We start from the raw sequence: 26,200 nt of genomic DNA, 5'->3' as shown, positions 1-26,200 counted from the left end.
TCCTAATTATGTTTCTGCAGGACAAATCCCACCCTGTGGCCATACAGTTATGAGAGAGTGAGACATCGGAGGGCCTCTCTCCGTCTAGCAGAATGTTTGAGGCCCTCTTGTTCGCCTCTCTGACCTGTTTTGTTTATTTTTGGGATGAACATTGTAATATAATTGTTTCCTTCCTATTTTCCCCGTTTATGTTTACACAAGGCTGTGCTTATAACTCCATCAGGCTTTATTTCACACCTTTCACACTCCACTGCGTGTGTAACTTCTGGCCCCACTTGGAGTGTGTTGTCCACTGCCTTCATGCTCTGCTGTTCAAAACATAACTACATATTTACATGTGCCCGTGCACACATACACTCTTACACACACACGCACACATACACTCTTACACACACACACACACACACACACACACACACACACTTGCAAACACACACACTCTCACCTAGCACTCCTGGATGCTCCACTGGGAGGAAGTGGCAGGTCACTCTGGTTCACAGGAGCGGAAACACCTTTTCCTGTTTCGTGTGCAACCCTAAGTCAAACATGTTTTCTTTGCCGTTTTCCTTCTCTTTGAAGGATTGAGGGATGTTGAGTCTTTTAAGTCCATAAGAGCTAAAGTGAGAACATTTGTCATTCCTCGCCTCATTGGCTTTTCGAGCATTGCCAGCCCAAAGAAAATAAAGAACTCTGTTGAATCAAAAGGATGACGCAAAGTCCATAATCATAGCATAACACTTAACAGACTTTGAGTCACTGTTAACATCACGAGTACTAACAATTTCTCCCTTTTAAGTATGGAACGCTTTAATTTTGTTGGCAAATACGCTTTCTCACACACACACACACACACACACACACACACACACACACACACACACACACACAGTAATTATCCATCCTTCTTATTCTCACTTGTCATTTGCAGGATCCAGAGCCAGAGTCCTGAGTCTGAGATGGATAACTATGCATCATTCATCTTCGAGGCTCTGGAGAAGACCAAGTGTCGAGAGTGTGTGCCATCATGGGAGGAGATCCAGATGCTGATGAACAGACAGGAAATGCTGTGCACCGTTCACTATCCTGGTCCCGGATACTGCCAGCTCTACATCAGCTCACATACCACAGCCAATGAGGTTTGGACACATTTGTCTTCTCCCTCTGTCACTTTCTCACATGTTGCTAATCCAGTCCAGTTGGCGAGCTCAACTGTGACAGCTCACGTTCAGAGCAGCTCCGGAAGTAAATTTCTCATTCATTTCCTCTGCTGACATTTCAACAAATCCTGATTATAAAAAGTTTTAAAACCTGGTTCCAACCAGTGAGCAGATGACTTCTTAAAATATTTGAGTCTGAGAGAACAGATAACGGGGAAAAAAGAGAAAAAGGCAAAGTTGTAAGACTTGTGCACTTACCACATACACCGTTGCAAATGATATTTCCGAAACATTGAGTGTAAAATAACTACATTTCATGACCAACTGCACATTTGTGTTATTGCTAGCTAATCTGTCACTGATGTAAATTAACATTTTATGTTCACGTCCATGGTAACATGAACCTTAACAAAACCAGTTAACCTCAAAACTAATTTGATATCATGAGAACTTGAAGCCTCTCCAGGAGCATTTAGCATTTAACCTGCGCTCTCAAGGCGAGTTGACCCTAGACGGTTATGACATTATGGCTAGTAATCAACTCCTCTATGGAGAATGTGGATGGGATTTTTCACGTACAGAACTTCACCGCTGAGTTTTATACTGCACAATCACTTGAGTCTGAATTTCTGCCCTTTTTTGTTTTCCGTCTTTAAAGTCTAACCACCTCGCTGTCAACCTGTCTCTCCCTCCAACAGGTGGTGAGAAGGATGCAGGAGAAGCTCGGCCTGCAGGAGAGCAAAAACACGTTTGCACTGTACGAGCAGAACGCACTGTGGGAGCAGCCGGTTTCGGGCGGCGCTCTGATTGCAGATATCCTGACCAGGTTGTCAGTCTCCATGAGTGTAAAACCAACAAGACACTGAGAGGAAGTCAGACACAATAAAAAACAAGTCTGTCTCAGTCTGCCAGGAGTCAAAGCTATTTGTCACTCATTAGAAGAATGTGAACAGAGCGATGGAGTGTGTATTTATCCTCACTTGTCCAATTCCCATGCTAAATGTTATCCAGTATCCTTGATAACAGATGACCTTGTCTGGTCTTGCTGGTCAAACATGACACCCTGCTGGGAAACTGGACTTGTAATCACTACATGTGTCTGTCTGGACAGCCAAGGTGAAGCTGATGTCATTTAGTTGTACAAGGCAAAGTATCAAATGAGACGATAAGCACCCTGCTGGAATAAAAGCCATCTGTGTCCTCACACCTTTGCAAACTGCAGTAACTAAACAGCAATAGAAGGGAGGCAGGAACACATAAATGTACCAACAGCTGTAAGATTCTTTTTGTTCTGTCTCAGCTTCCTAACCTTCTCTGTCCATCCTCTCTGCAGCTTCTCCACCAAAGAGTCAGAGTCTAAATCCAAATTGAAGCTGTGTTTCAAGCTCTACTGCCTAATGGATGCTGACAGCATATCAGTGGAGAGCATCGAGTATCTCCTCCTCTTTGAGCAGGTAACACTTCTTGTCAAAGATTACCTTGGTCAGAGAATCAGAGTAACTCGGGATATATCATGATTCTTTGGCCTTGATTAAGATCGTATCATGAGAGTGACACTAATATATTACAGGACAACTCCTCTGTGACGCGTCACAATATTTAGAGGAGGAATTTTATATACTGGTGTCACTGAATTTGACAACTGAGACGAAACAATGTACAACAAAGTGCAGACTTAGCTTAGTGCCTCATAAACACACACACACACACACACACACACACTCATAATAAACAACTTGTCAGAAGTGTGATGGGGTAATCTGATAATGGCATCTGTCTTTAATGAAATAAATTTTTTGGTGCCAGAGCCGTGATAACAGACTCCAAGAGGACGTATCGCAATATATTGCTGTATGGATATTTGGTCTCACCCCCCAAGTGATCATTTCAGTGCTGATAATGATATTGACTTTGTCCTGCAGTGATTTATTACTTTTATTTTCCTCAGATTATGATGTTTTTATTTAACACCCGTTAATGTCTCTCAGGCAATGATTTCAATAAAATGTGGCGCATAAAAAGCATGACTAAGAGCTAGATACAGCACAGAGGGGGCAAAAGGCAGCCAGCGCTGGCTTCATTAGAACATTTTTCCTGAGGAGTCATAAAAGAGTTATGGGACAAAATAAAACTGGGTGGGGTAGAAAGGACTGATGGCAGGACTGAGGCTATTCATGACAGTGTCCCCTCTTGACTTGCTGTCCTGTGTCTCTACTTGTTTGTCCTGGTTTGGGGCTTTGTGCTGCAGTGCCATGAAATGGTGGTGCGTGGCCAGCTGCCAGCCTGTGAAGAGGACCTCCAGGCCTTGGCTGCCCTGAGGCTTCAGTGTCTGATGGGGGATTTCAGCACGCACGCACCCTGCCCACCTCTGGATGAACTGTTCCCCATTCACATGCTTGAAGCTCGGGTTCTCATGGCCCTCTCCGCCCCTCAAGCCTTGCCTCCTTGCCAGGTTGCAGCTCAGGGCTGCCCCACCGCACAACGCTTCCCCACGGGCCTCCTGGCAGGAGCGTTGTGGAGCCACACGGCTACAGCAGCGCACAAGCAGAAGGTGGAGCATGACTTGCGTCTCCGGAGCCGGGTGAAGGAGGAAGCAGCAGCTGTCATGGGATCCATATTGGAACGTTGGAAAGGTCTGGCTGGCTACAATCGCAGGGACAGTATGGCTGCCTACCTCACAATTGCACGCCAGTGGTCGGGATTTGGATGTACCCTTTATGAGGTTGACTTTTATATTGTGAGTATTGTGATGTCATACTTTTTATTCTTTGTTTTTATAAAAAGCTTAATGTTGTGTCTGACCTGTTGTAATATTTGCTGATTTATTTCTCCTGCCAGAGTTCAACAGGAAGTTTTTCCCAGAAGCTGTGGCTGGGTGTTGCTGCCACATCCGTGTCTCTATATCGACAGGGAGAGGCAGAGGCCCTGGAGTCCTTCCCTTACGGCCAGATCTGCTCCTACGGCGTATCTGACAGCAACACGTTCAAAATCACAGCGGGGGATCGGGATCTGCTGTTTGAGACCACCAAGGTACTGTGGTCCACTCCTCAAGTCACCAGGGGTCACGAAACACACACTTAGTGAGGAGGTTTGGATTCAGCCGAGCGTTTTCAGTATCAGAAATCACTCTTAGGCAGGATATATCACGTTGGTAACTGATGCTGTCGACCCAGCAGGTTGAGATGATCACACTATAAAAACTCCCAACGTAAATGGCATCATCATCCCCTGAAGGTCCCGCAGGCTCGTGACTCACCCACCCATCCCTCCAGTCTTCCGGGATTTTTTTTTCCCCTGTTGGCTGCGATTTATTTGAAAACCACTTCCTTGCTCTTTGTGCCCTTTGTATAGCAATTTAATCCTTATATATTCTTCCCTTGTTTAAGACAGTTTAACACTCCAAAACCTTTAGCTGAAAAAATGGGGACAACCATTTACATATTCTTATATGGTTTGTCATTCTATTCAGATTCACTTGTGGCTCAATGATGAGGAAGTGATATTAAAATGGATCAAGTGACACATTTACACATTGGAATTTCTTCCTGGATTAGGTAGCAGGAACCGTGATACTTTTCGCCTGTAATATGGAATTATTTTCCTAATTTGTAAAGGATTAGTTTGTTCTACAGTGAAGTATTTGTACCTGAGCTTCTGTTTGCCATTGCTACCTAGTACCAATACTGCTCCTTTTAGAGGCTTTCTGCCCTTTTTCCCACTAAATTTCTATAGGTTTTCCACAACTGAGATAAAGAAAAATCCATGTCCGGCTTTACCCGCCTATAATGAAGTATTAATTAAAGACTAGCTACGTGTTTTTTTGTTGTTGTTGTTTGTTTGTTTTTTTTACAAAATAACATGTTAAAGAAGGATTTTTCACAGTTTATCTTAACTGAACCACATTCAGTATACTCTAATATTCAAGTATTTGTATAGCTAATTTCCACGACTTTTCCAAAATTTTCTAACTGTATTCACTTTCAGAAACTTCTCCAGGCCTGGAAATACCTTTTTCAAATTACATGACTTTTCGGGGGAGTTCATGGCCAACTGCTTTATGTCAACACACTCACAACTAGGTTGGAAAAACCACTGCTAATCCGTGAAGATATCCTGGATGATGAACTTGCCTCGTGTTACAGGTCCTGGGTTGAGGGTAAAACGGGGAGAATTCCCTTCAGTCTCGACAGTAGTCAGGATTCAGACACATGTCAAAGTAGCCTCAACCATGCAGTGTTCATTACAGTAAGTGAAGGAAGCACACTGTCTGCTCATGATACCCCCCCCCCCCCCCCCACTACTACCACCACCACCACCACCACACACCCCATCGCTGACCCACTTATACATACTCATTAATTTGGTCTAAATAGAGAGCATACAACCTGCCCCTGCTCACCAACCACTGGTAACCACCAAACGTCCAACTTCCTGGCATTAAATTGCAACTGGGTTTGAGTTTTATTGCAGTGGTGAGATTAAAATATTAGGCAAAACATTTCTGAGAAACAGGATACTCTTCCAAACAGACTTTTTTTTTCCAGTAGAGAACAAATCTTGCCTTTCACTGGGCAGATTTGCTTGCATCTTCCCACATGGAACAAACAATCCCTCTGTGATCTCTCATGAGGCACAAAAGTGCCTTTAAAAAAAAAAAAGCTCATTGGAGGCACGGACAAATTGAAGAACAACTTGGAAAGCCTCCTACTTCAATGAACTTTCATCATACTTTAACATGAATGTGCAGAGTTTGAAGCGCTGAGGAGAAAGACAGGAGTGGATTCGCGGGGGTTGATTATGATTCAGGCCACAGTGAGGGTAACAGTTAAAGTTGAAGAGTAGGTTGAAGGCTACGGCTCATGGTCACGGATGTAGTGGTTTAGTGGTGGTTTCCACCAAGGTCAGAGTAACAGATGAACACATGAACTTTTTCCTTCCTGTTTTTTGGGTAGTTTTTTTTTTTTTTTTTTTGCAACAGCTGCTGAACAAAATGTGTCAATGTGATGAAATATCCACACATAAGTAAGACCTGTTTTTGTGAGTGCGAGTCCTCCAGAATCTGCCAAACGGCATCATCCTCGGCTTCTGGAGGATCCAGTTTTTCTAGCAGCTGGATGACATCATCCCTCTCCACCCTCCTGTGACAGTTCCAGACAGACTCTGTGACTGCCACCAATCTGACCCCTCTCTCTCTCTCTCTCTCTGTCACAGCTGACTGAGATCATGCAGCTGATGAATGCATATTTCAGTGCCATCCGTCACCAGCGAGGGAAAGGGGAAGACATGGACATCAAAATCAAAGAGACTACAGAGGTGAGCTTCCATCACCTGGCTACAACACCCACCCTCCTGGAGCTACCCTCACACCCTGTTTGAGAGGGAGTCATACGCGGACACCCCCCAAACCCCCACCGTCCTCCTCCACGTGGCCCCTTTGAGGCCCAGCCCCGGTCTTCAGGACCTCGCGCCTCCTCCACTGGGAACGCCACAGCAGCCAAAACAAAGAGAGGGCTGTTTTCGCTCCCCGTCCATGAAAATAAACCCTCACTGAGAGCTTTACAGCTGAAGGAGCTGGCTGATGGAGGAGGGGAGGGGATGAGAAGGCAAAGAGTTCTGTTTTGCAAGTGAGGCCAGAAAACCACAGAAACCAATGCGGTTGCTGATGAGGTGTCACCCTCCCCCCCACACCCCAACCCCATCCCCATCCTGTCACGCAACCACCTCTGTTACTCCACACGGTAACACTGCCCTACCCCACCCCCCCTTGACAATGTGAGCCATCAGTGTGAGCCTTGCTACATCAGGGATAGATGGCATCACAAGGACTTACGGCAACAGTAAACTGTGGTACTCCCATCATGAAGGTGTCAGTCAGAGTGAAAACACTACTCCCCCTCCGCTCTCCCTCTCGCTTTTGAAGTGTGCCATATTTGTATTGCCTTTCCTAGAAGGCAGTCGTCCCTCATGCACTGCTGGAATAGTGTTGAGAACATTTTGTGACACGCACACACTTCCTCTCGTCTTTACTCGCTCACACGCACACACATACACACTCCCTTTCTCATGCACCCTTCTGCTCTCAGACTGTCAGTTTTCATAAGGTCCCAGCCAGGCTTACGTTACCTGGAACTGTTGATGCAGTGAGCCATGTGAACTTGGAACTGGAAACAGATGTTGCACTCTGCAGCTAAGTCACTTACGGCTATAGAGACTTCTACTGATGGGATTATCAGTTTTGTGTGTGTGTGTGTGTGTCTATTTGATCAAGAAACCCATTTCCTGGATCAGATATTCAGGATCTAATTGTGTTTCGCAGAAACCAAAGTATTCAGGGGTCTGTCTCTACGTCGTTTCCACCAAAATGATCATGTTGTGATGCTTGTCTTGGCTGTAACCCTTGACATGACACTTGGTTAACACTTGACTGATCGGAAAAGTTAGCTTCCTATGCTAATGCAGCTCTACTCTTCTGAAAATAACAGGTGCTTTCTGTTTATCATAGTTATTTTCACAGTGATTTATACAAATGAAGAAATTGAACTAAACTGGTAGCAGCAAACAAACGCCCCAGTCATTGAAGTCTTCACTATATTTGCCATGCACTTCCCCAACAGTCCTCTATTTAAACCTCTATAATTAGGCCAAGGAGGCTTTTGTAGTATTTATGCAGACTTTTTTTTTTTTTTTTTTTTTTTACAGTCCTTTGTCTTAAATGCAAATTTGTGTTTTTGTTAGGTTTGCTTTTACTAATTAGAGCCACAAATGCATTCGAGTCTTTTCCTAAAGATATGTACATCCTGTGTAGCTCCTCCTTTGTGTTCACCGAGTATACTTGTGAAGCCAAAGTTGTGCCAAGTCATGGACCAAAGATGTTTGATAAGCTTTTACATAAATGAATAATCCCAAAGCAGGTAAATCCCCCTAATTTTTTTTTTTTTTTATCAAAGTTTAGATTTATTAAGTCGCTTTTCTTTGAATTTGAATATCAAACATCCTGTTGTATACACTTTAAATTGCCCATTTAGAAGATTTAGACAATAGATATGTTTAGTGAAGATAATTTTACAATCCTGTCTGCTACACAAGCCCATGCGATAACCAGCTTCACAACTCAAGACTTAAATCTTCTCACAATGGAAGGCTTTGACGAGTCATTGCACAGTCAGCCCTTGGCTTTTCTACTGCAGCTGCAGGCAGCTATGGGATACATGTATAAGAAAAGAAAAAAACTGCGGATGTTTTTGCTTTGTATTATGTTTGTATGCTGCATGGTACCTCTTTATGTTTATGTGTGTATAGTTAATTGCACTATTGTTTGTTTCTAACCAACTTGGAAGTGCAATAAGACTATAAATACTGTATTAATAAAAACGGCACCATTTTAACGTATTCCGTCTTGGGTGCTATTGTTTAGGCTCGGGTCTCATTTCCTTCGGTTTATTTTCAGAAAATGCCTTCTTGTGCCTCGCCTATTAAAGCACTGAGACTATTGTTTTCAACGAGGCACATTTAAGAAAAGGTTGGCACCAGCGGTGGAGCTGAACGCTACCTCCCCTGAAGGTTTCTGGGTAAAAAACAACCATTGAATGAGCAAGCGCTGCACAGTGTTTTTACATTCCCCATCAGTAATGAGCCTTAACTGTACTACGAACCACTGATGTGCTGCAACTCCAGGTAAAAAGTTGTAATTTTGCATTCATAATACCACAAATATGCCAATAGCTAATGAAAGAATTCATGAAATAATAGAAAATGTTTATTCATTTTTTCAGCATTTTAAATAGGTCCAACAAGCGAAGTGACAACAACAAAAAAAAAACAGCATATTTATTTTGGGAGAACCAGCTATTCTTTACAACATATTTACAGGCACAGAAACGAAGTGTTAACCCTTCCTTCAACACAGTGTTCATCTGTGCAAACTGTTCATTTCTGGAGGTTAAATGTCAACATGGTTACTATGGCAGGTATTTAAATGTAGTTTTTGGCTTGAGCCCAACTTTAACCTGACATTCTTGTTGGTCATGTACGGGGGGTGACAAGCAATGCATATCATCAGACAGACGGCACAGAGCACCATGTCAAAAATGTCTGGGATGCGAGAACCTGCATTATGCAACGCAACCGTGACCCCCCCACCCCCCACCCCCACCCTCCCCCATTATTCAAGGTAATCATTTGTTAGGCTGTGGACGTTTCGCTGTAAATCAATGAACAGAATGTAAAACTGTACTCTGTATAAAAATAGACCAAAGCAAGGCAACAAGTGGTCTGTCATTGCCAGAAACTGACTACATAACTGAGAACTGGGGAAATGTTAGTTTGGGAGAATGGAAAAAGAAACTTTAAAAGGTTTTTGGGAAACAAGTGCTTTCACTTTCCTGTCACTTGACTATTACATAATAACTGTTTGGTGTAATTTCAATCTGAGAATCTCAGGATGTGACTCAGTCAAGAAATCAAATTGAGTTTTACGGTTAATTTGATGTCAGCGGGTGTTGACGCTGCTTTTGAGACAACCACACTGTATTACATGCTACAAGTCAGATGCTTTTACATTGAAGCAGCTATTTTGTGACACCTACATGTAGAAAACAAAAACCATTGGGAGCATTAAGTTAGAAAACTACCTAAAACATGTATGCTGACTGGGTTGTAGTTCAGATACAAGACATTAGTCTATTTACTGGTCTTGTGTGCCCCAGGAAATGTAGTCAGGTCGTGTGGCTGCGCTGTACTCATCTACCAGCTGCTGGACCACTTCGCGAGAGTTGTCCAGCTCATCAAAGTTGTCCTTGAATATGTCCTCTTTGCGGAACTGCTCCAGGAAGGCCTCACGTTTACGCAGTTTGTCATACTGCCGGCATGTCCGTTCAAATAGCTGCAGGACAAACAGCAGAAGTGACGTCAAAACCGCAAGAAAGGGAAACGCTTTCTGCTACATTCTCCCATTTCTTGAAAACTAACACTTTTCAGTTTTCTTCAGAATTGTATTCTATGAAAGTGAAACGATATTAGTATATCATGACATCACTGAAACTTCCTCGGGGGACCTAAATTGAATATGAATGTCCATAAAGAATTTTTCAGTCAACTCAGTTTAAGTAACCAACCTCACCGGAGAAGGAAAAACTTGAATTAACATCTCGTGGTTGCATGCCTGTTTGCAACAGATTATGATGTCACAGGGAAGTTAACCTTTGACCTTTCAGATATAAACTTTCATCCTATTATCCTATTAAACAATTTAAAGAAATTCTATCATAATCAGTGAATGGATTCTTGAGTTATGACCAAAAATGTTTTTCGTGAGATCAGAGATCACTTGAGATGTTGCCTTCAAGGGAAAGCAAATGGATGCCCCAACTGAGAAACGTGAGGTGTGATTGTGAAAATTGCTAAAAGGAGTGTGGTAATTTCAAGAGGAGCACTTACAGAGGAGATGCTTGTGTGGTTAGCCATCATCAGGCCGCTGACCCTGTGGGCGGAGGGCAGGTACGGGGACTTCCTGGACAGAGCCACCTGAATGCTGGCAGGACCCCACGGAATGAAACTGGCAAGTTTACGTTCCCGGATCCTTTGGAGGCTTTTATGCACCTACAGAACAGTCGTTAAGTCAAACATGCTACCAGTGCAAACCACACAAACACACACGCACACACACCTGTGTGGGATCGACCTCTCCCTGAATGATGTTAAGGATAGCGATGTAGCAGTGGCTAGGCTGCCTCTCTCTTCCTGTGGACACCATCACATTCTTGGGTTGCAGAAGCCTCCTCATCACATCCAGCACGGTTGTTTTTCTCACGCTAGCAACCTGAGAAATGATTGTTAGCGATTCAACAATCAAGGCAATGGTAAATGCTAAATCTTTACAGGAGTTTTATTACACTTTTGCAACGATTTATTTTACAGATCTCAAAACAACTCACCGACTGGTCAGTAGTGAGTGGTGTGTACCCAGTCATCAGGAAGTGGAGGCGGGGAGTTGGGATGAGGGACGCAATTAGGCCGATAAGGTCATTGTTCATGTAGCCTGGGTAGCGCAGTGTGGTCGTACTTGCAGACATTATAGTGGAAACCTGTTAAAAATGTTTTAATTAGATGCAGGGCTTGGCGGGGGTGTGGGGTGGGAATCACTGGAATCATTCAGGGTGGGTCCTGACAAGCAGCTGACAGACCCTTTAGAGAGCACAGTCATGCACAGCTCTTGTCTAAGACAGTTGAATTCCAGTCTGGCGTGCAACTGACTCGCCAAACTAGTTATTAATTATTGCTGTTGTAGTAGTAAGTCCCTCCTACAGTCTGTTTAAGTATTTGGCTTTGTTCAAATACAGACAGAGACTCTGGACTAGAAGCATCTGAAAAGCTGCTTGCAGACAGGTTAGGAGCACAGCTGTCGCAGGTCAAGGTGGTGTCATGGAGTAATGGATGTCACTCACCAGCTGATTGATCTGAGAGAACGAAGGGTTCTGGATGTGCAGCCTGTCCGTGGCGATGCGATTCAGAGCCGTGTTGTCCAACACCACCTGACAGACAGCACAGAGAGTGACACAGGGGGAGGGTAAAGATAGAGTGAGAGGACATGGAGTAGTGACGCAGTCAAGGAACTTTCTGAGAAAAAAAAAAATGACAGTATGCTTTTGTTGAAAGAGCTGAATATAAAGGGCACAGTGTACAGGAGCAACATGGGGACCAATTCTTGAACAGATTCTATTAGCTCTACAGCTAATTCAATCAGCATGTAGGCCTTGTACAAGACCCTGGAGGAAGTAGATATTAGAAAGAAAACACCATTAGACTGTCAGAGCATCTCAGACTAATATAATCACCTATGTAAGAATGAGATTTAACCCTGTTAAACCTACACAGACGAAGAACATGTCTAGACATACCTCACAATTTCACCAATTCTGAGCTTATTCTTTCAGTAAGAATCAACTTAAGTACATCGTATGATTCAAGGTAACAGATCCTGTCTTTCTGGTGTAATGTTACATCATCCTCATGTGGTGTGGAGTGGTGTGGTGTGATGTGGCGTGGCATGTGTGTAATCAATGCTATACTTGGTGAAGTTGGATTTTTAATGACTCATTTCTGGTGCTGAAGTCTGTGGCTTCGCTAAATAAACTGCTAAGCACCAGACAGCAGAAAGGGAAAAAAAACAGAAGACAGCTGAGAAACTGATTGGCAGTTACAGTTCCTACAAAAACAGAATTTACTTCCATATATTGGAGTGTAATGTCAAGTTTGAAGTAAATGACCAAACTACAAAGCCAAGGGATCTTGGTCGACTGCGTTCTAATTCAACATTAAACTAGCATACTCTTCTGTTTATCTGCTCCAGTTTTTATGGCACTGCAATAACATGCTGTAATGGGCCTGAGGGACTTAATCAAACTTTGCTCATATAAGACTTTCCTATGTCTTTGAGGTCTTAATAAACTTTGACAAGTGTGCTAGCAAGTACTTGCCGCCCTTTGACCCCTGCCATTGGCATCAGAGCATGAGACCAAATTTGTTTAACAGTCTTACATTGCAGCGTAATTGCATTGGCAATATGACTGCTGCCTTTTTTTTGGCGAAACATCTTGAACAACATGAGTTCTTGTGTTTTGCTGATAAAAGGAGTCAACTTCTGTGTTAGAATTCACTTAACTCTTGAAGAGGCTTAACTCACGTCTCCACAAGGAGTCAAAGAAGGACACTGGAAATAATGTGACTGAGTTCAATTTAATTCTCTCCGCTTGCTACTCTGAAATGGAGTTACACTGGTAGTGATGCATTCTTCTTTTATTGTTTAATAGCAGTTGGAAACAACTTTTAGGTGCATCACTGCCACCTTCTGGTGGTAGGAACATTATTACGAACCACAAAAAAAATTCAGATTTTCATATTGAAAGAACGGTCACATGAACTACTGCTTTTTCTATAATTTAATGACTATTGAAACATTTCAATGTCATGATCCATCACTATTTCTGACTCAAAACTTTTGTAGTGTCGGAGGTGAAAGTTCAGGCAACAATCAGTTTTGAAACAATGGACTGCAGTAACACTGGCTATATCTGACATAAGAAGAACAGGGAAGCTACAACTCAAGTCGTTGCCAACCAGGAATAATAAAGCCTGAGCTCTGTGTTTTGTGGTGGTAACCCTGAGGGCTATTGAAGGAAAGGGGTTTGCTCTTTATGGAAATAACAAAAGCGATTGTCCAACCAAGATCATGCCAACCAATCAAGAGACTGAAAGTTAGCTGCTCACCACACAGTCTGCGTTCTGGGTGAGCCTCTTGAGTGTGAGGAGTGAGTTGTATGGCTGAACAACTACATCACTCATTTCATCTTGGTTTGGGAAAACAGAGTAAGTCTGCACCAGCTTCTTTGGATACCTGGAGATCAGAAAAATATATTACAGTGCTTGTGAATTGTTTAAAACATCCTATATATTTGTCTCTCTTTTCACAGAGGTGTGCATGTGTGTCTTTTGACCTGTCATTGAGTTTCTCCAGTAGATACGATCCCAGGCCAGAACCTGTCCCACCAGCGATGGAGTGACACAGAACAAATCCCTGCAGATGGTAAAGGGTTACTGGCAGTTCAAATTTTACACCAACAAAAAAAGTGCCACGTTTCTTACGCTTACGGTAAATTCTACTGATGCAGACAGCAGTGTGTGTGGGAGAGCAAATGCCTTTCTTCCTGGGCACTTATATAAATGGGAGTTCAGCCCCACCTCACAAATAGGCTCCCTCAACCCCCCCAAGTCAGCCCTGTAATACCTGCCTTCCACTCTCGCCCAGCTATTATCACCACACATTCTACATGCCACACCCTGCCAACATACACATGCACACGGTAGCTCTGGCCTACCTTCCTATCCAATGCACACATGAGTACACGCACTAAATAATAATGTGGGGTCATAATGTGAATGACTTACAGAAATTGCAGCCCTTTGAGAGGAAATGCGTGTGTTATTTTATGGAGGCTGGCAGCTAAAGAAAGTTCAGCAAAAAAAAAGAAAAAAGAAAAAAGGAAGCTAAGAATAATAGTGAGGTATGGCTGGGGCTTTGCTAGTTTAAAGAGGACAGGGCACTGGCACCATTTTAACATGGTGCTCCTGACAAGTTATTCATTTCTACATGCCTTTCAACACAATAAAAATACCAGTCCGTCTGACATACTTATAGAGAGGTCATAATGTGAGTACAATCAACAATTTCCTCACACTAGGCGTTAAGTAGAACTGCATTAATCAAATTAATTCCATACATTCACTAAAATGTTCTGGTTCCAGCTGCAATTTGCGGTTCAGTGGTCTGATGCACTAAATATGCATAGGGAATTCCATATGTTCTAATCACTTAGAAATAAAGGCGTCATGGATGGTTTCAATTCATGTATACCAGATGTTTGCAAAATTATTGTTAAAATTTTCAATAAAAAGAAATTAAAAAAAAAAATGAAATAAAGGCATCACGAGGCATCACTCTGGAAACATGGAGATCTGATCACTCACACGTGTGGCCCACTATTTCAACAATGTGAACACGAAAATAACATGGGCCAAACTGGAGGACCACCTAATCAATCCATGTCCTCTGTGCAAGCATCCACCCTCGTTCACCTGCCAAGAGCGCCAAAACGCACTGGCAGCTTGATGATGACATTGTTTATGGCCCCCCCCCCCCATCCCCCTAGCCACAGGGTGTATTGTAAACAAGCAGCAGCCTGCCATCAGTTTACAAATCCATGACCATAGACGAGTCTGAGATCATGGTCTATAAACTGCTCTTTTTCCAGAGTTGGGGGGATATTTCAGGCCTACATTTGCATCATTTTTCAAATATCAATTTGGTTTGACTGACAGTCCTATGGATACTTGAGCGTATTCATAGCTATGACATGGTCAAGTCCATGTTGCTTTAATTTCTCCTTTCAATTTCTGGCAGACAACGCAGGGGAAACGTCTCACTGCCTTTGGTCAATTAAAAATAAGGCATTTGGTCTTTACAAACTGATACAATTTATGCGTTTTGTTTGCATATACAGGCAAGACTGTAAGTTCCGATCACATGTGGGCACGTAAGATGAAGGTATGGTGTGAAGACACACCATAATGCCAGGTTTGAACTGAAATAGTTGATATCAGATCGATCAGGAAGTATATTAATGTAAAATCGAACAGGATGGTGGAAACTGCTAAGGTTACAGACATGGGATGACAGAGCTGGCTGGCACCACAACAATTTTACATTATTTTCACATCTATTTTTAAATTTCCACATGGTCAAAGCCAAAGGATAGTCTGAGTGAGATAATTGATAACTTGCCTCAAGACTGTCACTGCCATCTGCCTCCCGGTCAATGATGTCAAAAATATCTTCTTGAATCTTTTTCCCCTATAGAAAATAAAGTCAAGGCAACAAGTTAGATGCATTGGTCATTATTTCTTAATAGATGATGACAGTGGAAGGTATCAGCTTATTGTATTAGTTACATGCTTACCTGTGAGTATCCACTTGCCCAGTTGTTCCCAGCACCTCCACCATGCTCAGAGAGGTAGATGTTCTCTGGGTTGTACAGGTTTGCATAGGGAGAGTTGAGGATGGAGTGGATCACCCTGGGCTCAAGATCCAATAGAACTGCACGGGGGATGTAGTGCTCATCATCAGCCTGCAGAATTGAGTGAAATATGTGGGGTTATATGGTGATGCTGCAGTATGCTGCGTCCTTGTAGGGGTGGAATGGATGCGCTCCCTTATTCAAACCTTTGGCTAAGACTCCATCTAGTGATATATGACGTTGTTACACTTCTGCTGCACACAACCTGAGCACAACACATTGTATGGACAGTTTGCAGGAAATGTACGCTTTTGGTGAGTCCTAAAGAGAGTAGAAATGATGACCTTGAGCTCGAAATCGCACATACCTGATAGAAGAACACATCCTTTCTGTCGGTCCCTTCAGTTGCAAACTCCTCAACAATCCCCTCTGGGCTGATACCATGCTCTGCACACAACTGCTTCCAAAACTCAAAACCGACTGCAAATAAGAGAGACGCACAGTTTCACTATACAATAACATCAGATTATATCGATCAATGGTCTGTGACGTTACAGATTTATGAAACAATGATAGTAAACACGTCAATATAGCATATAAAGATATTCGAATAGCCATACATACATGACGCTAGCTAACAACAAAAGCTAGCTGACAATAACTATGTGGAGATCACATTTGGAATGACGTCCTAACGCAGTAATTATGAGAAGGGTTAAGTAAGAGTTGATGCCAGCAGCAACGTAAAACCTCACTTATCATCATGGCTAGCTAATCTGTGTTAGCGCTAACGTTAAATGCTATCACGGTTTGACATAAATAGGTTCAACTGTGGGCAATCTGCAAAATAAATTTTCCACGTACTCTGATTTCCACATTGTCCAAGCTGAAGCGTAATAATTTCCCGAGGCATGTTCAAGCTTTCGTGAGCTAGCAAATTGCTAGCAAGCTAGCTAAATAAGACGAGAGAAACAGATCGCTCCTTCAACGCCGCACTTCTAACCCGCTCCTTCCCGCTTGGTGTTATGACGTCAGGGGCAGACTTCTTCAGTTGCTTATTGATGGCCCCCACATACACATTGAAGGTGCACATCGCCCTCATGTGTCGAAGTGAACGGAACTGAAAAACGTATCTTATTATTTCTTTCCGTTTAAGTTTTAACGTATGGCTGCATGGACGGGAGGGAGAGAGACACATAGAAGGTATGACAAGGCCACGTTACTTTGAGTTTTATTTCTTTAAAGTGACAACTTTTCGATTTGGTTCGACCACGGTGTGCTCTAGTGTCACCTGGTGGTTAAATACAGAATTTCAGCCTGACTTTGCAGTGCTCTACACGTGGAACCATGGGCTATTTTTAATGAACGATTGCGAATACCCCGCACCTTTTTTATCAGAGAACCTAAAACTCGACACAGCACTCCGTCGATTGGTGTTTTGGAACGAGGTCACAGACAGCCATAGATTTATTGCAGTTACATATGTAATTAAATTAATAAAATTGAAACCAATAGCTTTAATCACAGGAAACTAATCGCAGACGCAATGTTTCGGTTCCTGATATGTTTATTGCCTTAAAGCATGCAAAAAAAACACTCCCCTGAATGCATCATGACGCTTTGGCTCAGAAGGACCCTGATTGGCCGATTTAGGGATCAGAAAAACAGGTTACGCCATATTGTCAGTTTCAGTGGAGTGCGGAACATCCGTGCAAAAATGACAAAATAGTAAGTGTCAGCCTTTTATAATGCTTTACTCAGTGATTTTGATAGCTTTCTGGCCTCTATTATTGTCAGGCAGTCAGTGTCATACATAATGTCGACGCAACTGCTGAAGGCGCAAGCTGTTAGCTTAAAATCCGTTAGCTTAAACGCGTTAGCCGATGTCATGAGTTGAGCTGCCTCGCGGCTCTGTGGCGCCCCTCAAGTTTACCTGTTTCCACTTAAGTCTTTATTTTACAGACTGGCCCTGACGACGGTACACGCTAAGATGGCGCACACCGGGGCAAAGGAGGACGCATCCATGGATGAGGGCGCTGACAAGTTTCCGTCAAATATTTGCCTTCGAAGTCGACCGTGCTTTAGTGAGAGAGACGGTCAGGTGCGGGCTGTCAAAGTGGCTCTTCAGTCCAGGTTGGGGCCCTACGAGCGCGTCCTGACCTACCTACAGTCCGTCCTAGTGTGGGAGAGACCCTTCCAGTGTGTGCTGCTCTACATTGTGGTCAACATTGTGTTTTGGTGAGTTTAATTCCAAGCTCGCGAGCAGGTTCAAATTTGAATGATAAACTTGTCTCCTCAGTCTGTTTATGCATGTGTTGTAGCAACCTGCTTTTAGTTAACACTGCTCTTATTGTTGGGTTGAAGCCACCTGACTAAGCAGCTGGCGCCCTTACACAATGCAATGTTTCACTTCACTTTAAGACGAGACAGATGGCTCACCAATGTTACTATTTATAGGCGCATTCAGAAAACGCCTTTACCTTAACCTTGTCCCCTCTAACGGCATTATTTTGACGTTGGCTTAATCTTGAAAACAGTGCCGTGGCGTGTTTGTTTCACCAGAGTCGCTGACAAACCCTCTGAGTTAGAGACTCTAATCTGCCGTTTGCAGGTCCATGTCTTGTCTCCAGAGAATAGGAGATTTGCTGCTTTGAATTTACACGTGCCAGTGTCACAGTTATGGCAAATATGTTTGATAAATTCCAGGGAAGAATTCATCTAGAAATGTCTTTTTATTGCATCATAAAATCACACTGCCTCAAATGCAATAGTTTACCAAAATAAAAAATAATAAGAACAAGAGAACCTTCTGAAAGATTGTTTACAGACTTTTGCATGGCATGTTTTTAATACAGTGTTGCCCCACTAATCGGCTCCCTCCTGCCAACAAATTCTTTGTTAGGTTAATCTCTAACTGCTGATTGGTAGAATCATGTACAAATTTTTGTGGTAAACACATTTTGAAGTCTTGTGATCTGAAAGGGGAGCACAGCCCTTTGGGGCTTAACATGCGGAGGACTGAGGCAGTGGTGTTTATTTGTATGAAAGTGCGCAACATTAAAGATGAAAATCAACTGAAGTACAGGACTTGTTCATCAACACTTTATAATTTTCACATGTATGTCTTGATTATACAATAACACTGGTATGTTTTTAAGAAGAAAATCTTAGTCATATTCCACATTATTACCCAAATCCCTTTTTGTTCTATGTAGGAACTGATGAATGTCATGGAAATGTAAAGGGGGAATAACTTCATTTTTCTTTGCTCTGACAAAAGGAAATGATAAATAATCTTCCCAAGGTTTTTAGATTTAATTAATTCTCCATGAAAAGTTTGAATGATGTAGGACTTGATAAAAAGCCTTTTTCCAATATCAAAAGAAATGATATCATGCGTATACTTGCTTGGTTATCAAGAGAAAATGAAGACAAACTACTTATTTTTAAAGGTGTATTTGTCAATTTAATGATACAAACCTGAACGAGGCTGAAAAATACTAAAACCTTTGTGCAGTACTGGTTGTTTGTTTGTTATAAACGCACAGGTTGACATCACCATTGTGATCCAGTTAAACGTGTTACATTAGAGCTCATAACTTTTCATTTTTACTCTGTTTAGGCATCACTGGGACAAGAACTGATGTGTTTGCTGTTTCATCTCCCAGGTTCTTTGCCCTGACCTCGCTGCGCCTTCTTTTCCTGCTGGCCTCTGGTGTGGCTCTGGTGGTCTGTGTTGATACCTGGAGAAACAAGATCTGGCCGGAGATTAGAGGTGCTTACAAGTGTCCTCTACAGGGGCTCTTTATACGTCTCGAACATGTTTGAATGGCCTGCCCTTGTGTCAAATGAACCACAGATCTAGTTGGTCATCAGTCTCTGCGACTGCACCAAAGTTACTTTTTTCAGAACAGACATGTTATCAGTTGGCTGATCACTCTGGATTTTACAAGGGATTTGTATTTGACCTGGAACAGTTAATCTTTCACACTTGTTAAGGCCTGAGCCAGAAGGAACTTCTGGCGAAGACCCTATTGTTTTTTTTAAACTTGCATCTTACAGTGATAAAAAGTCTTGATGGAAACAAGAATTGGAGACAGTATCACAAAGAAATCACAATTACATTTGTCACCTCATGTTAATATGTGAAATATTAGCATGAATTGGAATGAAATGAGTGATGGATGTTTTTCCTCTCCACAGTCAGAAACGTGGATGAATCAGAAAATGAAAGGTTTGTCATTAATGCCACAATTAAGTGTTTGAACCATAAACACCAGCTAATGTACTCTTCGAAATGACCACATCAGTCATGTTGAGGTAGTAGACTGAGATCGGTGTTTATAGTGTTGTCCATTTGTGTAGCTGGGGCCTGGTGCAGCCCGGCGTCCTCAGTGTGCCTGAGCTGTGCCACCATATTGCTGAGGCCTGGGTCAGCGGAGTGGTCCTCAAAACCAGAGTGGTGCAGTACAAACGACTCAACCCTGGCATGGTGAGGATCACAAAGGACAGAAATCTACTTCTCATATATCGTAGTTTCTGCTGTTGGATGAGAAAGATCTTAAATGCATAAATATTAGTTGGCACTTTGGATGAATTACATTCAGCTATGTATTACATAACTATTGCAAAGCCAAAGGGCTCTATTTTTAACTGCACAAGCACATTTGTTGGACCAACTCTTAATCTGAAATCAAACAACAGTATTTGCATTGCTTCATTTGAATGAACCTCCCACCTGTGTACTTACTGTGCTCTCTGTGCTTGTCACCAAATTACCACGCTGATGTGCAGTGTGTTTCTAGATCAGGAAATTCCCAGTGTTGCATGCACTGCTCTTTGCACCTCCATGAAAATACTGCCTCAGGTCTGTCAGGAAGGGAGAGAAACACGATCCAGTAAATGTCTTTGTTCTTCACAAACAAGGCACCATAATTATCAGTCCAGGCCTCTCAGTTATTGACTGTAAGAACTAACTGCTCCATAAACAACATGCATTGCTGAAGTTGACTTCATTATCTGGGTGCTTTGATGTCCCCTGTCAGTTTTGCATCCTAACCTGTGGGGTGTTCTCCTGTTTGGCTGTGATTGGACGCTACATTCCTGGATTGGTACTCTCCTACTCTGCTGGTGAGTCTCTAACTCTGCGGTCCCCTTTGTGAGACCATGACCATGGCAGGGAAATTCAGCCTGACCTCAGCTTGTTAAAAAATGCATGGGGGGTGAAACCAGATCCATAGGGCCCCGGTGCCAAGGCCTATACCCAGTGAGGTGATTAAAGTCAGGATAAGACATGCGAGGAGGAGATGAAGGGAGCCAGTCAGACGGTTAAGGAGGTCAGACTGAGAAAGGTTTAATCTCCTAACCTTCAGCCAGTGTAGGATGCAGGACCTGCCAGGGCCCTCGGCTCTTACGTCTGAGACAGTTTTTCCATGCGATTGTAACTCAGTGCTGCTCACGGGAGACTTGTAGGGTCTCTGTAAATTAATAAAGAATGTGGTCAACCTGCTTAATTAGAAGAAGGCCCTGAAATAAGTTTAGTAATGTATTGACTTGTATTGATTTCAGTGTTTTTAATAAATTGAAAGAATCTACAGCAGCCTCCGATCTTAATTGCTCTACATATTTTTGACTTTAACTGACACTAACACAAATTTGGGGTTGTCTGTCAGTGAGCGTAGTCGTTAGATCACATTTACTGAAAAACCCACAGATGTGTCTTCTTCTATTTAAGTATTGTTTTTAATTTCCTCCCTCAGTGTTGGCAAGTCTCCTGGCCCCCCTGGCAGCCTATCACAGGGTTTTCCAGCATGTGTGTGTGAAGCTGGAGCCGGTCCTGCAGCGGCTGGACTTCAGTGTTCGTGGATACATGATGTCAAAGCCTATTGATAATCAGTGTAAGTAGTGCATTTTCTTAATTTTCAAACACTTGTATCTTTCATATTAAGAAATATATTAAGCATCAGGCTCAATTTGACAGGGCAACCAGAGAGGCTTGGCAAGTAGCTGTTGAAAACAGTGGAATATTGTGCAGCTATGCAACAGGAGTCTATAGAGACCAACAACAAAACAGAGAATAGTGGATACGGACATTAGCAGTCATTTAAATTGCTGTTTATGTAAAGAAGCAACTGTTTACTTACAAGCTCAACATATTATTTTATATGAAAATGATTTAACTGGCGACCTGTCCAGGGTGTACACTGCCTCTCGCCCGTTGACGCTGGGATAGGCTCCAGCCCCCCGGCGACCCTTAATGTAGGAATAAGCGGAAGACTATGGATGGATGGATGGATTTGTTTACTGCCCCCAAGTGGCCAGAACGAAAATCAGCTCATAGTTTGCTTTTAAAATCATATAAAAAAAGCTACTGTCAGTGTTACTACATTGTACAATTTCACTTCACGGTCATTTTTCAAGTACATATAATTTTTCTAATGTGACAAATATAATTTAAGCAGAAAGATGATTTAATTATCTCGCCCGGCCACAAAATTGACTGTTGGACTGTGCTGGCATCTGTATTTTAATCTCTCCTCTCAAAACCAGCTGTTGTATACACAGTCAGACAAAAAAAAAAAAAAAAAGTGTGGCTTTGAGTTTTTATAAGTTTGTGGCAGCTCATTCACCCTCATCCTAAAGTGCTTAGAGCCTCTCACTGACCTGGCTTTGTTTGTATGTTTTTTAATGCGTGTGTGCAGTCCTGCGGCGGCCTATCCACGGTGGCACCTCAGGTGAAGCCAGTGACAGTGAGGAGGAGCTGGCTGCTTTCTGCCCCACGGTTAGTTTCCAAGTAGCTCAAGATTTCTGTCGAGATGGCACTGCTTTTGTGGGTAACGATCTCACGGAGCTTGGCCTGCTTCTTCTCTTGCTTAGTATTGTTTATGATGAGGCTCATTGTGCATGTCTTGTTTGATGATGATAAACACCTTTGATGTTTGTGTGTTGAGGCATGCCTTCTTAAAATGCCATGATGATGTCTTTCCTGTTTATGAATCACCTGCAGCTGTGCCACTTTATTCAATGAGGAATACTTAGTAACTGGATAAAATGAAGTACTCGTGAAGGCAAGGCTTTATTTCCAGTGGTGCTTGTTCACCATGTCTCCGTGAAAAATTATACAATATTTCCAGAAGAAAAATGAGATGCTTTTATATCCCAGCTTAGTATTATGTACATTAGAACATCTGAACCCCTCATGTCTCAAGTTGGGAAATGGTGCGCTGTGTCTGTCATGTGATTTTGGTATTTTTGAAGGGAACAAAAGTTTCAGCTTTTTGGGAAATAGGCATATTTGCCATCATCCCCAGACAAGATAGATGCCTTTCTCTGTGTGCATAAAGGAGTTCAGACCCTCAGAGAGCAGCTGACAGCTGATTAGCCTAGCACAGTAACTTGAAGTGAATGGGAACTGTTAGCATACATCCATCAAAAGTCACCAAATTCACTCCAAATCGGTCGTTGCTTGCTTTAATATTACTTGTATTTTGAATCACATTTGGTGTGACATAATGCTATGGAGAAATTTAGAACTGGAAACATAGTTGGATTATATCCTGACTGTGTGAAGTGCACTTCCTAAAAAGGTAGCGTCTTGAATAGTTTTCTGTGCCTGTCTGGCAGAGAAAATGTTATGAAATGATTGTGAAAAACATTTAAAACGGTGTATAAGAACGATATGTTAAAATCACAAATCTGCTGTCTCACGCAGTTCGATGATGCTGTTGTCGCTAAGGAACTTGCGCTAACTGACTCTGAGCACTCTGATGCTGAGGTGTCCTACACTGATAATGGGACATTTAACCTATCCCGTGGACAGACGCCACTCACAGAGGGCTCAGAGGGTAAGTATCCTGTCATTAAAGATTTTCTTCAGCATTTTCCTGGTTTGCTCCTCCACCTGACCTTCTCCCTGACATCCTGGTCAGATCTTGACAGACACAGTGATGCTGAAGAATCCTTTGCTCAGGACCTCCCAGACTTTCCCTCCATAAACCCTGATGCCACTTTGATGGATGACGATGATGACACCAGCATCGGGCTGCCTAGTCTGGCTATGTCTGGGCTCCAGAGTCACCGCGCTTCAGTGCTGGATGTGGATACTCAACTGGATTCAGACCAGGAGGATCTGGATGCAGAATTGTCTCTCAGCGGCCTTCCACCTGCCTCTAATTTAGCTGGAGACTTGGCCGGAGTCATTGCTAGTAATATGATCCAGGCGGCGCTGGTCGGGGCCATGCAGCCTCGACCTCCCACCACCCTGCGCAGACAAGGCCCTCCTAAAGCTGGGTCCCACCGAAGCTACCGCAAGCAATCCAGTTCTGAGCTGGACACAGACTTGGATGTAGAAGACTTTGAAATGCTGGATCAGTCTGAACTGAACCAGATGGATCCCCTTGGAGGAGGTGGTAGACGGGGTGACAGCCAGGGGTCTAACTTCCTGTCTAGCCTTCTTGGTAAACCACAGTAAGACGTGTGCATGTGTGCGTGCATATATATATGTGTGTGAGAGACAGTGTGCGTGTGTGTGTGTGTGTGTGTGTGTGCGCGCGCAAGTTCTTAGTGGGTATGCAGAGCTGTTTGCAGTGAGAGATGATTTTAGGTTCCAGCAGCCCTCCTTCTGTTCCCATCAGTTTTATCACTGTGAAGCCCTCACCTTTTTCTATCTTTTCACATCTCCTCTTTCATACCTTGAAGTCCAGATCCTTCAGTATACTTTGTAGGCTGAGCAATAGGAAATCAAAACATAGTGACCTATTAAATAACCAGCATCTTTTTAGCCTTGTTGCAGTCTAGTTGCAGGGTTGATGAATACCAACGACGAGCCCATGAAGTCTTTTTTTGTTTTTACCTGGAGGTGTAGCCATAACAGGGCTCTTTCACGTGGGGACCAAACATGACATTCCTATTGGTTAAGCTGAGCCCGAGCCCAGTGCTTCGATGTTGTGGAACAGCATTTCATTTCAAGTTGATTTGAATAGTTGAGATTGATGTTATGTGTCTCAACTGCAGTTGTTCATGTTGTTGATTTTAGTTTGCTGTTTTGCTCTGAAGTAACGTGGCTATGATAGTTTTAGAACACAATTTATTTGATGTTACAGGTTTACGGTAATTGATTTTTTTTTTTTTTAAATAAAACCACCAATGAATTTGGACAGTGTTTTTCTAAAAAAAAAAAAAAAAAAAGAGAAAAAAAAGAAAAAAAGATGCATTCATTGTCATACCTTTGGCCATTTCTGTTTAACATGGAAAAACATGCCATACAAATCATACAAATACTGTGTTACAACACCTGCCCCAGGGGAACGCTTCAGGCTTTGTTGTTTGTTTAGGAATCTGTCCCAGGTTGTGCTTATTTCTCATTTTTTTGCAGTGTGACTGAGTTCAGGATTTAAGTCATTTTCATCTGCTTGCCCTTTATATTATCTCTTAATAACATTGTGTTTTAACAGCTTTGCGTGTTTTGTTTTTCAAAATTATTTAAACAGATTGCTCTTGTCATCTTTCAGGCAGTTGCCAGTCATTCTGAACTTTAATAAGACCTAATATTTGAAATGAGAAAATGTTTACATGGAAATTGGGTTTCGAACCTTTTTTTTTTTTTTAATATATTAAAGTGGCTCCTCAAGTCCTCCTCCCAATGTGTCAACAATTTACCACTTGGTCCTTGAAGCATAAATGAGCCACAGTTGAGATCTCCAAATCTGAATATGCTGGGTTTGTATTAGAATAAGAAAAGAAAAAAATCCCCTCTTGTGCTGTTTCTAAGAAGAAAATCAAATCTGTGAAAGAAGTGGCACAAAAGGAAACAAGTGCTGGATCCACACTCATGTAGGTCAACGAAAACAATTGATGGCAGGTTGTTGGAATTTTGAGGCTTTGGGGATTTCAGTTTGATATTATAATACACAGTATTTTCTTCTCTGTAACTGGTTTTGATATGTTTTGATGTGCAAATCGTATTGAATAAACATTTGCAATTAATTCCGCGTACTATCGTGTTACTGTATCTGAAGTGAGAAGTTTCTGCCTCCAGAGATCAGGTGACAAGTTTAAGCTAATTTCTATTTTAAAAAAAGAAACTTTTTTTTTTTTCCCCTGAGAAATCTTGATTGGATTGTGTGATGCCATTTGCCTGGAGTTGTACCTTTGGCTTCGGGTTTGTACTGAAGGAATCAGTTGAGTCTTTAAAGCAGCTGAGTAGACAGGATGCTCTCAGACCTATGCCCTTGTTTTGAATAACACTTTTAAATGTTTTATTGTCAAATCTATTTAGAGAACAAGAATTATTCAGATTTAAAGCCCTGAATCGACTGGCACTGAGAGCAGTAAGAGGTCTCACTCTGCTCTTTTCTACTGTGGCTAAAATTTAAGAAGAAATTATACAAATATAAATTTGGAGTCATTTTATTTTAGGAGGGGGGGGTAAACCTTGCACAGGATGTCTTCTTACGTGCAGAAGTAACATATTAACGA

At 42.4% G+C, this 26,200-nt stretch overlaps 3 protein-coding genes across 5 annotated transcripts in view; 2 read left to right on the top strand and 1 right to left on the bottom strand.

Moving 5' to 3' along the window:
- Positions 1-8,529, top strand: part of plekhh3 (pleckstrin homology, MyTH4 and FERM domain containing H3) — a 32,065-nt gene extending 23,536 nt beyond the window's left edge. The window contains exons 8-13 of the mRNA XM_086186301.1: positions 929-1,136; positions 1,856-1,983; positions 2,491-2,611; positions 3,406-3,894; positions 3,996-4,187; positions 6,369-8,529. Of these exons, the coding sequence (XP_086042427.1) occupies positions 929-1,136; positions 1,856-1,983; positions 2,491-2,611; positions 3,406-3,894; positions 3,996-4,187; positions 6,369-6,533 (1,303 nt within the window). The 3' untranslated portion in view covers positions 6,534-8,529. The remainder of the gene's footprint in view (positions 1-928; positions 1,137-1,855; positions 1,984-2,490; positions 2,612-3,405; positions 3,895-3,995; positions 4,188-6,368) is intronic.
- A 362-nt stretch (positions 8,530-8,891) lies between these two features.
- Positions 8,892-16,805, bottom strand: tubg1 (tubulin, gamma 1). Its single transcript, XM_086186306.1, has 11 exons — positions 16,589-16,805; positions 16,092-16,204; positions 15,668-15,835; positions 15,493-15,561; positions 13,649-13,728; positions 13,422-13,548; positions 11,600-11,686; positions 11,090-11,239; positions 10,822-10,974; positions 10,593-10,754; positions 8,892-10,038 (listed from the first exon to the last, which is right to left on the bottom strand). The coding sequence occupies exons 1-11, from the start codon at positions 16,635-16,637 to the stop codon at positions 9,841-9,843; spliced, it is 1,356 nt and encodes a 451-aa protein (XP_086042432.1). The 5' UTR covers positions 16,638-16,805; the 3' UTR covers positions 8,892-9,840.
- On the top strand, positions 16,798-25,347 carry retreg3 (reticulophagy regulator family member 3). Of its 3 annotated transcripts, none has more exons than XM_086186303.1 (10): positions 16,798-16,927; positions 17,687-17,962; positions 19,393-19,499; positions 19,928-19,958; positions 20,090-20,216; positions 20,770-20,854; positions 21,484-21,621; positions 22,426-22,505; positions 23,436-23,568; positions 23,653-25,347. In XM_086186303.1, the coding sequence occupies exons 1-10, from the start codon at positions 16,890-16,892 to the stop codon at positions 24,192-24,194; spliced, it is 1,557 nt and encodes a 518-aa protein (XP_086042429.1). In that variant the 5' UTR covers positions 16,798-16,889; the 3' UTR covers positions 24,195-25,347. The 3 variants fall into 3 exon arrangements, with proteins under 3 accessions (XP_086042429.1, XP_086042430.1, XP_086042431.1); XM_086186304.1 differs by lacking the exon at positions 16,798-16,927 and adding an exon at positions 17,339-17,452; XM_086186305.1 differs by lacking the exon at positions 16,798-16,927 and adding an exon at positions 17,395-17,452 and having other exon boundaries at positions 17,673-17,962.
- Positions 25,348-26,200: the final 853 nt, after the last annotated feature.

The sequence above is a fragment of the Aulostomus chinensis genome, chromosome 18, assembly GCF_037954235.1.
Source record: "Aulostomus chinensis isolate RoL2024-O1b breed Wild chromosome 18, RoL_Achi_v1.0, whole genome shotgun sequence".
NCBI lineage: Eukaryota > Metazoa > Chordata > Actinopteri > Syngnathiformes > Aulostomidae > Aulostomus > Aulostomus chinensis.
The sequence above is the reverse complement of the archived record's forward strand: the minus strand, read 5'-3'. Positions and strand labels throughout refer to the sequence as shown.

Excerpts from the sequence above, each read along its gene's own strand:
- tubg1 (XM_086186306.1), bottom strand. The coding sequence starts at position 16,637 with ATGCCTCGGGAAATTATTACGCTTCAGCTTGGACAATGTGGAAATCAG. Across the intron at positions 16,205-16,588 it reads TGGACAATGTGGAAATCAGA|TCGGTTTTGAGTTTTGGAAG; the intron begins GTACGTGGAAAA and ends TCTTATTTGCAG. Across the intron at positions 10,975-11,089 it reads CACTCACTACTGACCAGTCG|GTTGCTAGCGTGAGAAAAAC; the intron begins GTGAGTTGTTTT and ends ATCATTTCTCAG.
- retreg3 (XM_086186303.1), top strand. The coding sequence starts at position 16,890 with ATGGCTGCATGGACGGGAGGGAGAGAGACACATAGAAG. Across the intron at positions 16,928-17,686 it reads GGGAGAGAGACACATAGAAG|ACTGGCCCTGACGACGGTAC; the intron begins GTATGACAAGGC and ends TTTATTTTACAG. Across the intron at positions 22,506-23,435 it reads TGGCTGCTTTCTGCCCCACG|TTCGATGATGCTGTTGTCGC; the intron begins GTTAGTTTCCAA and ends TGTCTCACGCAG.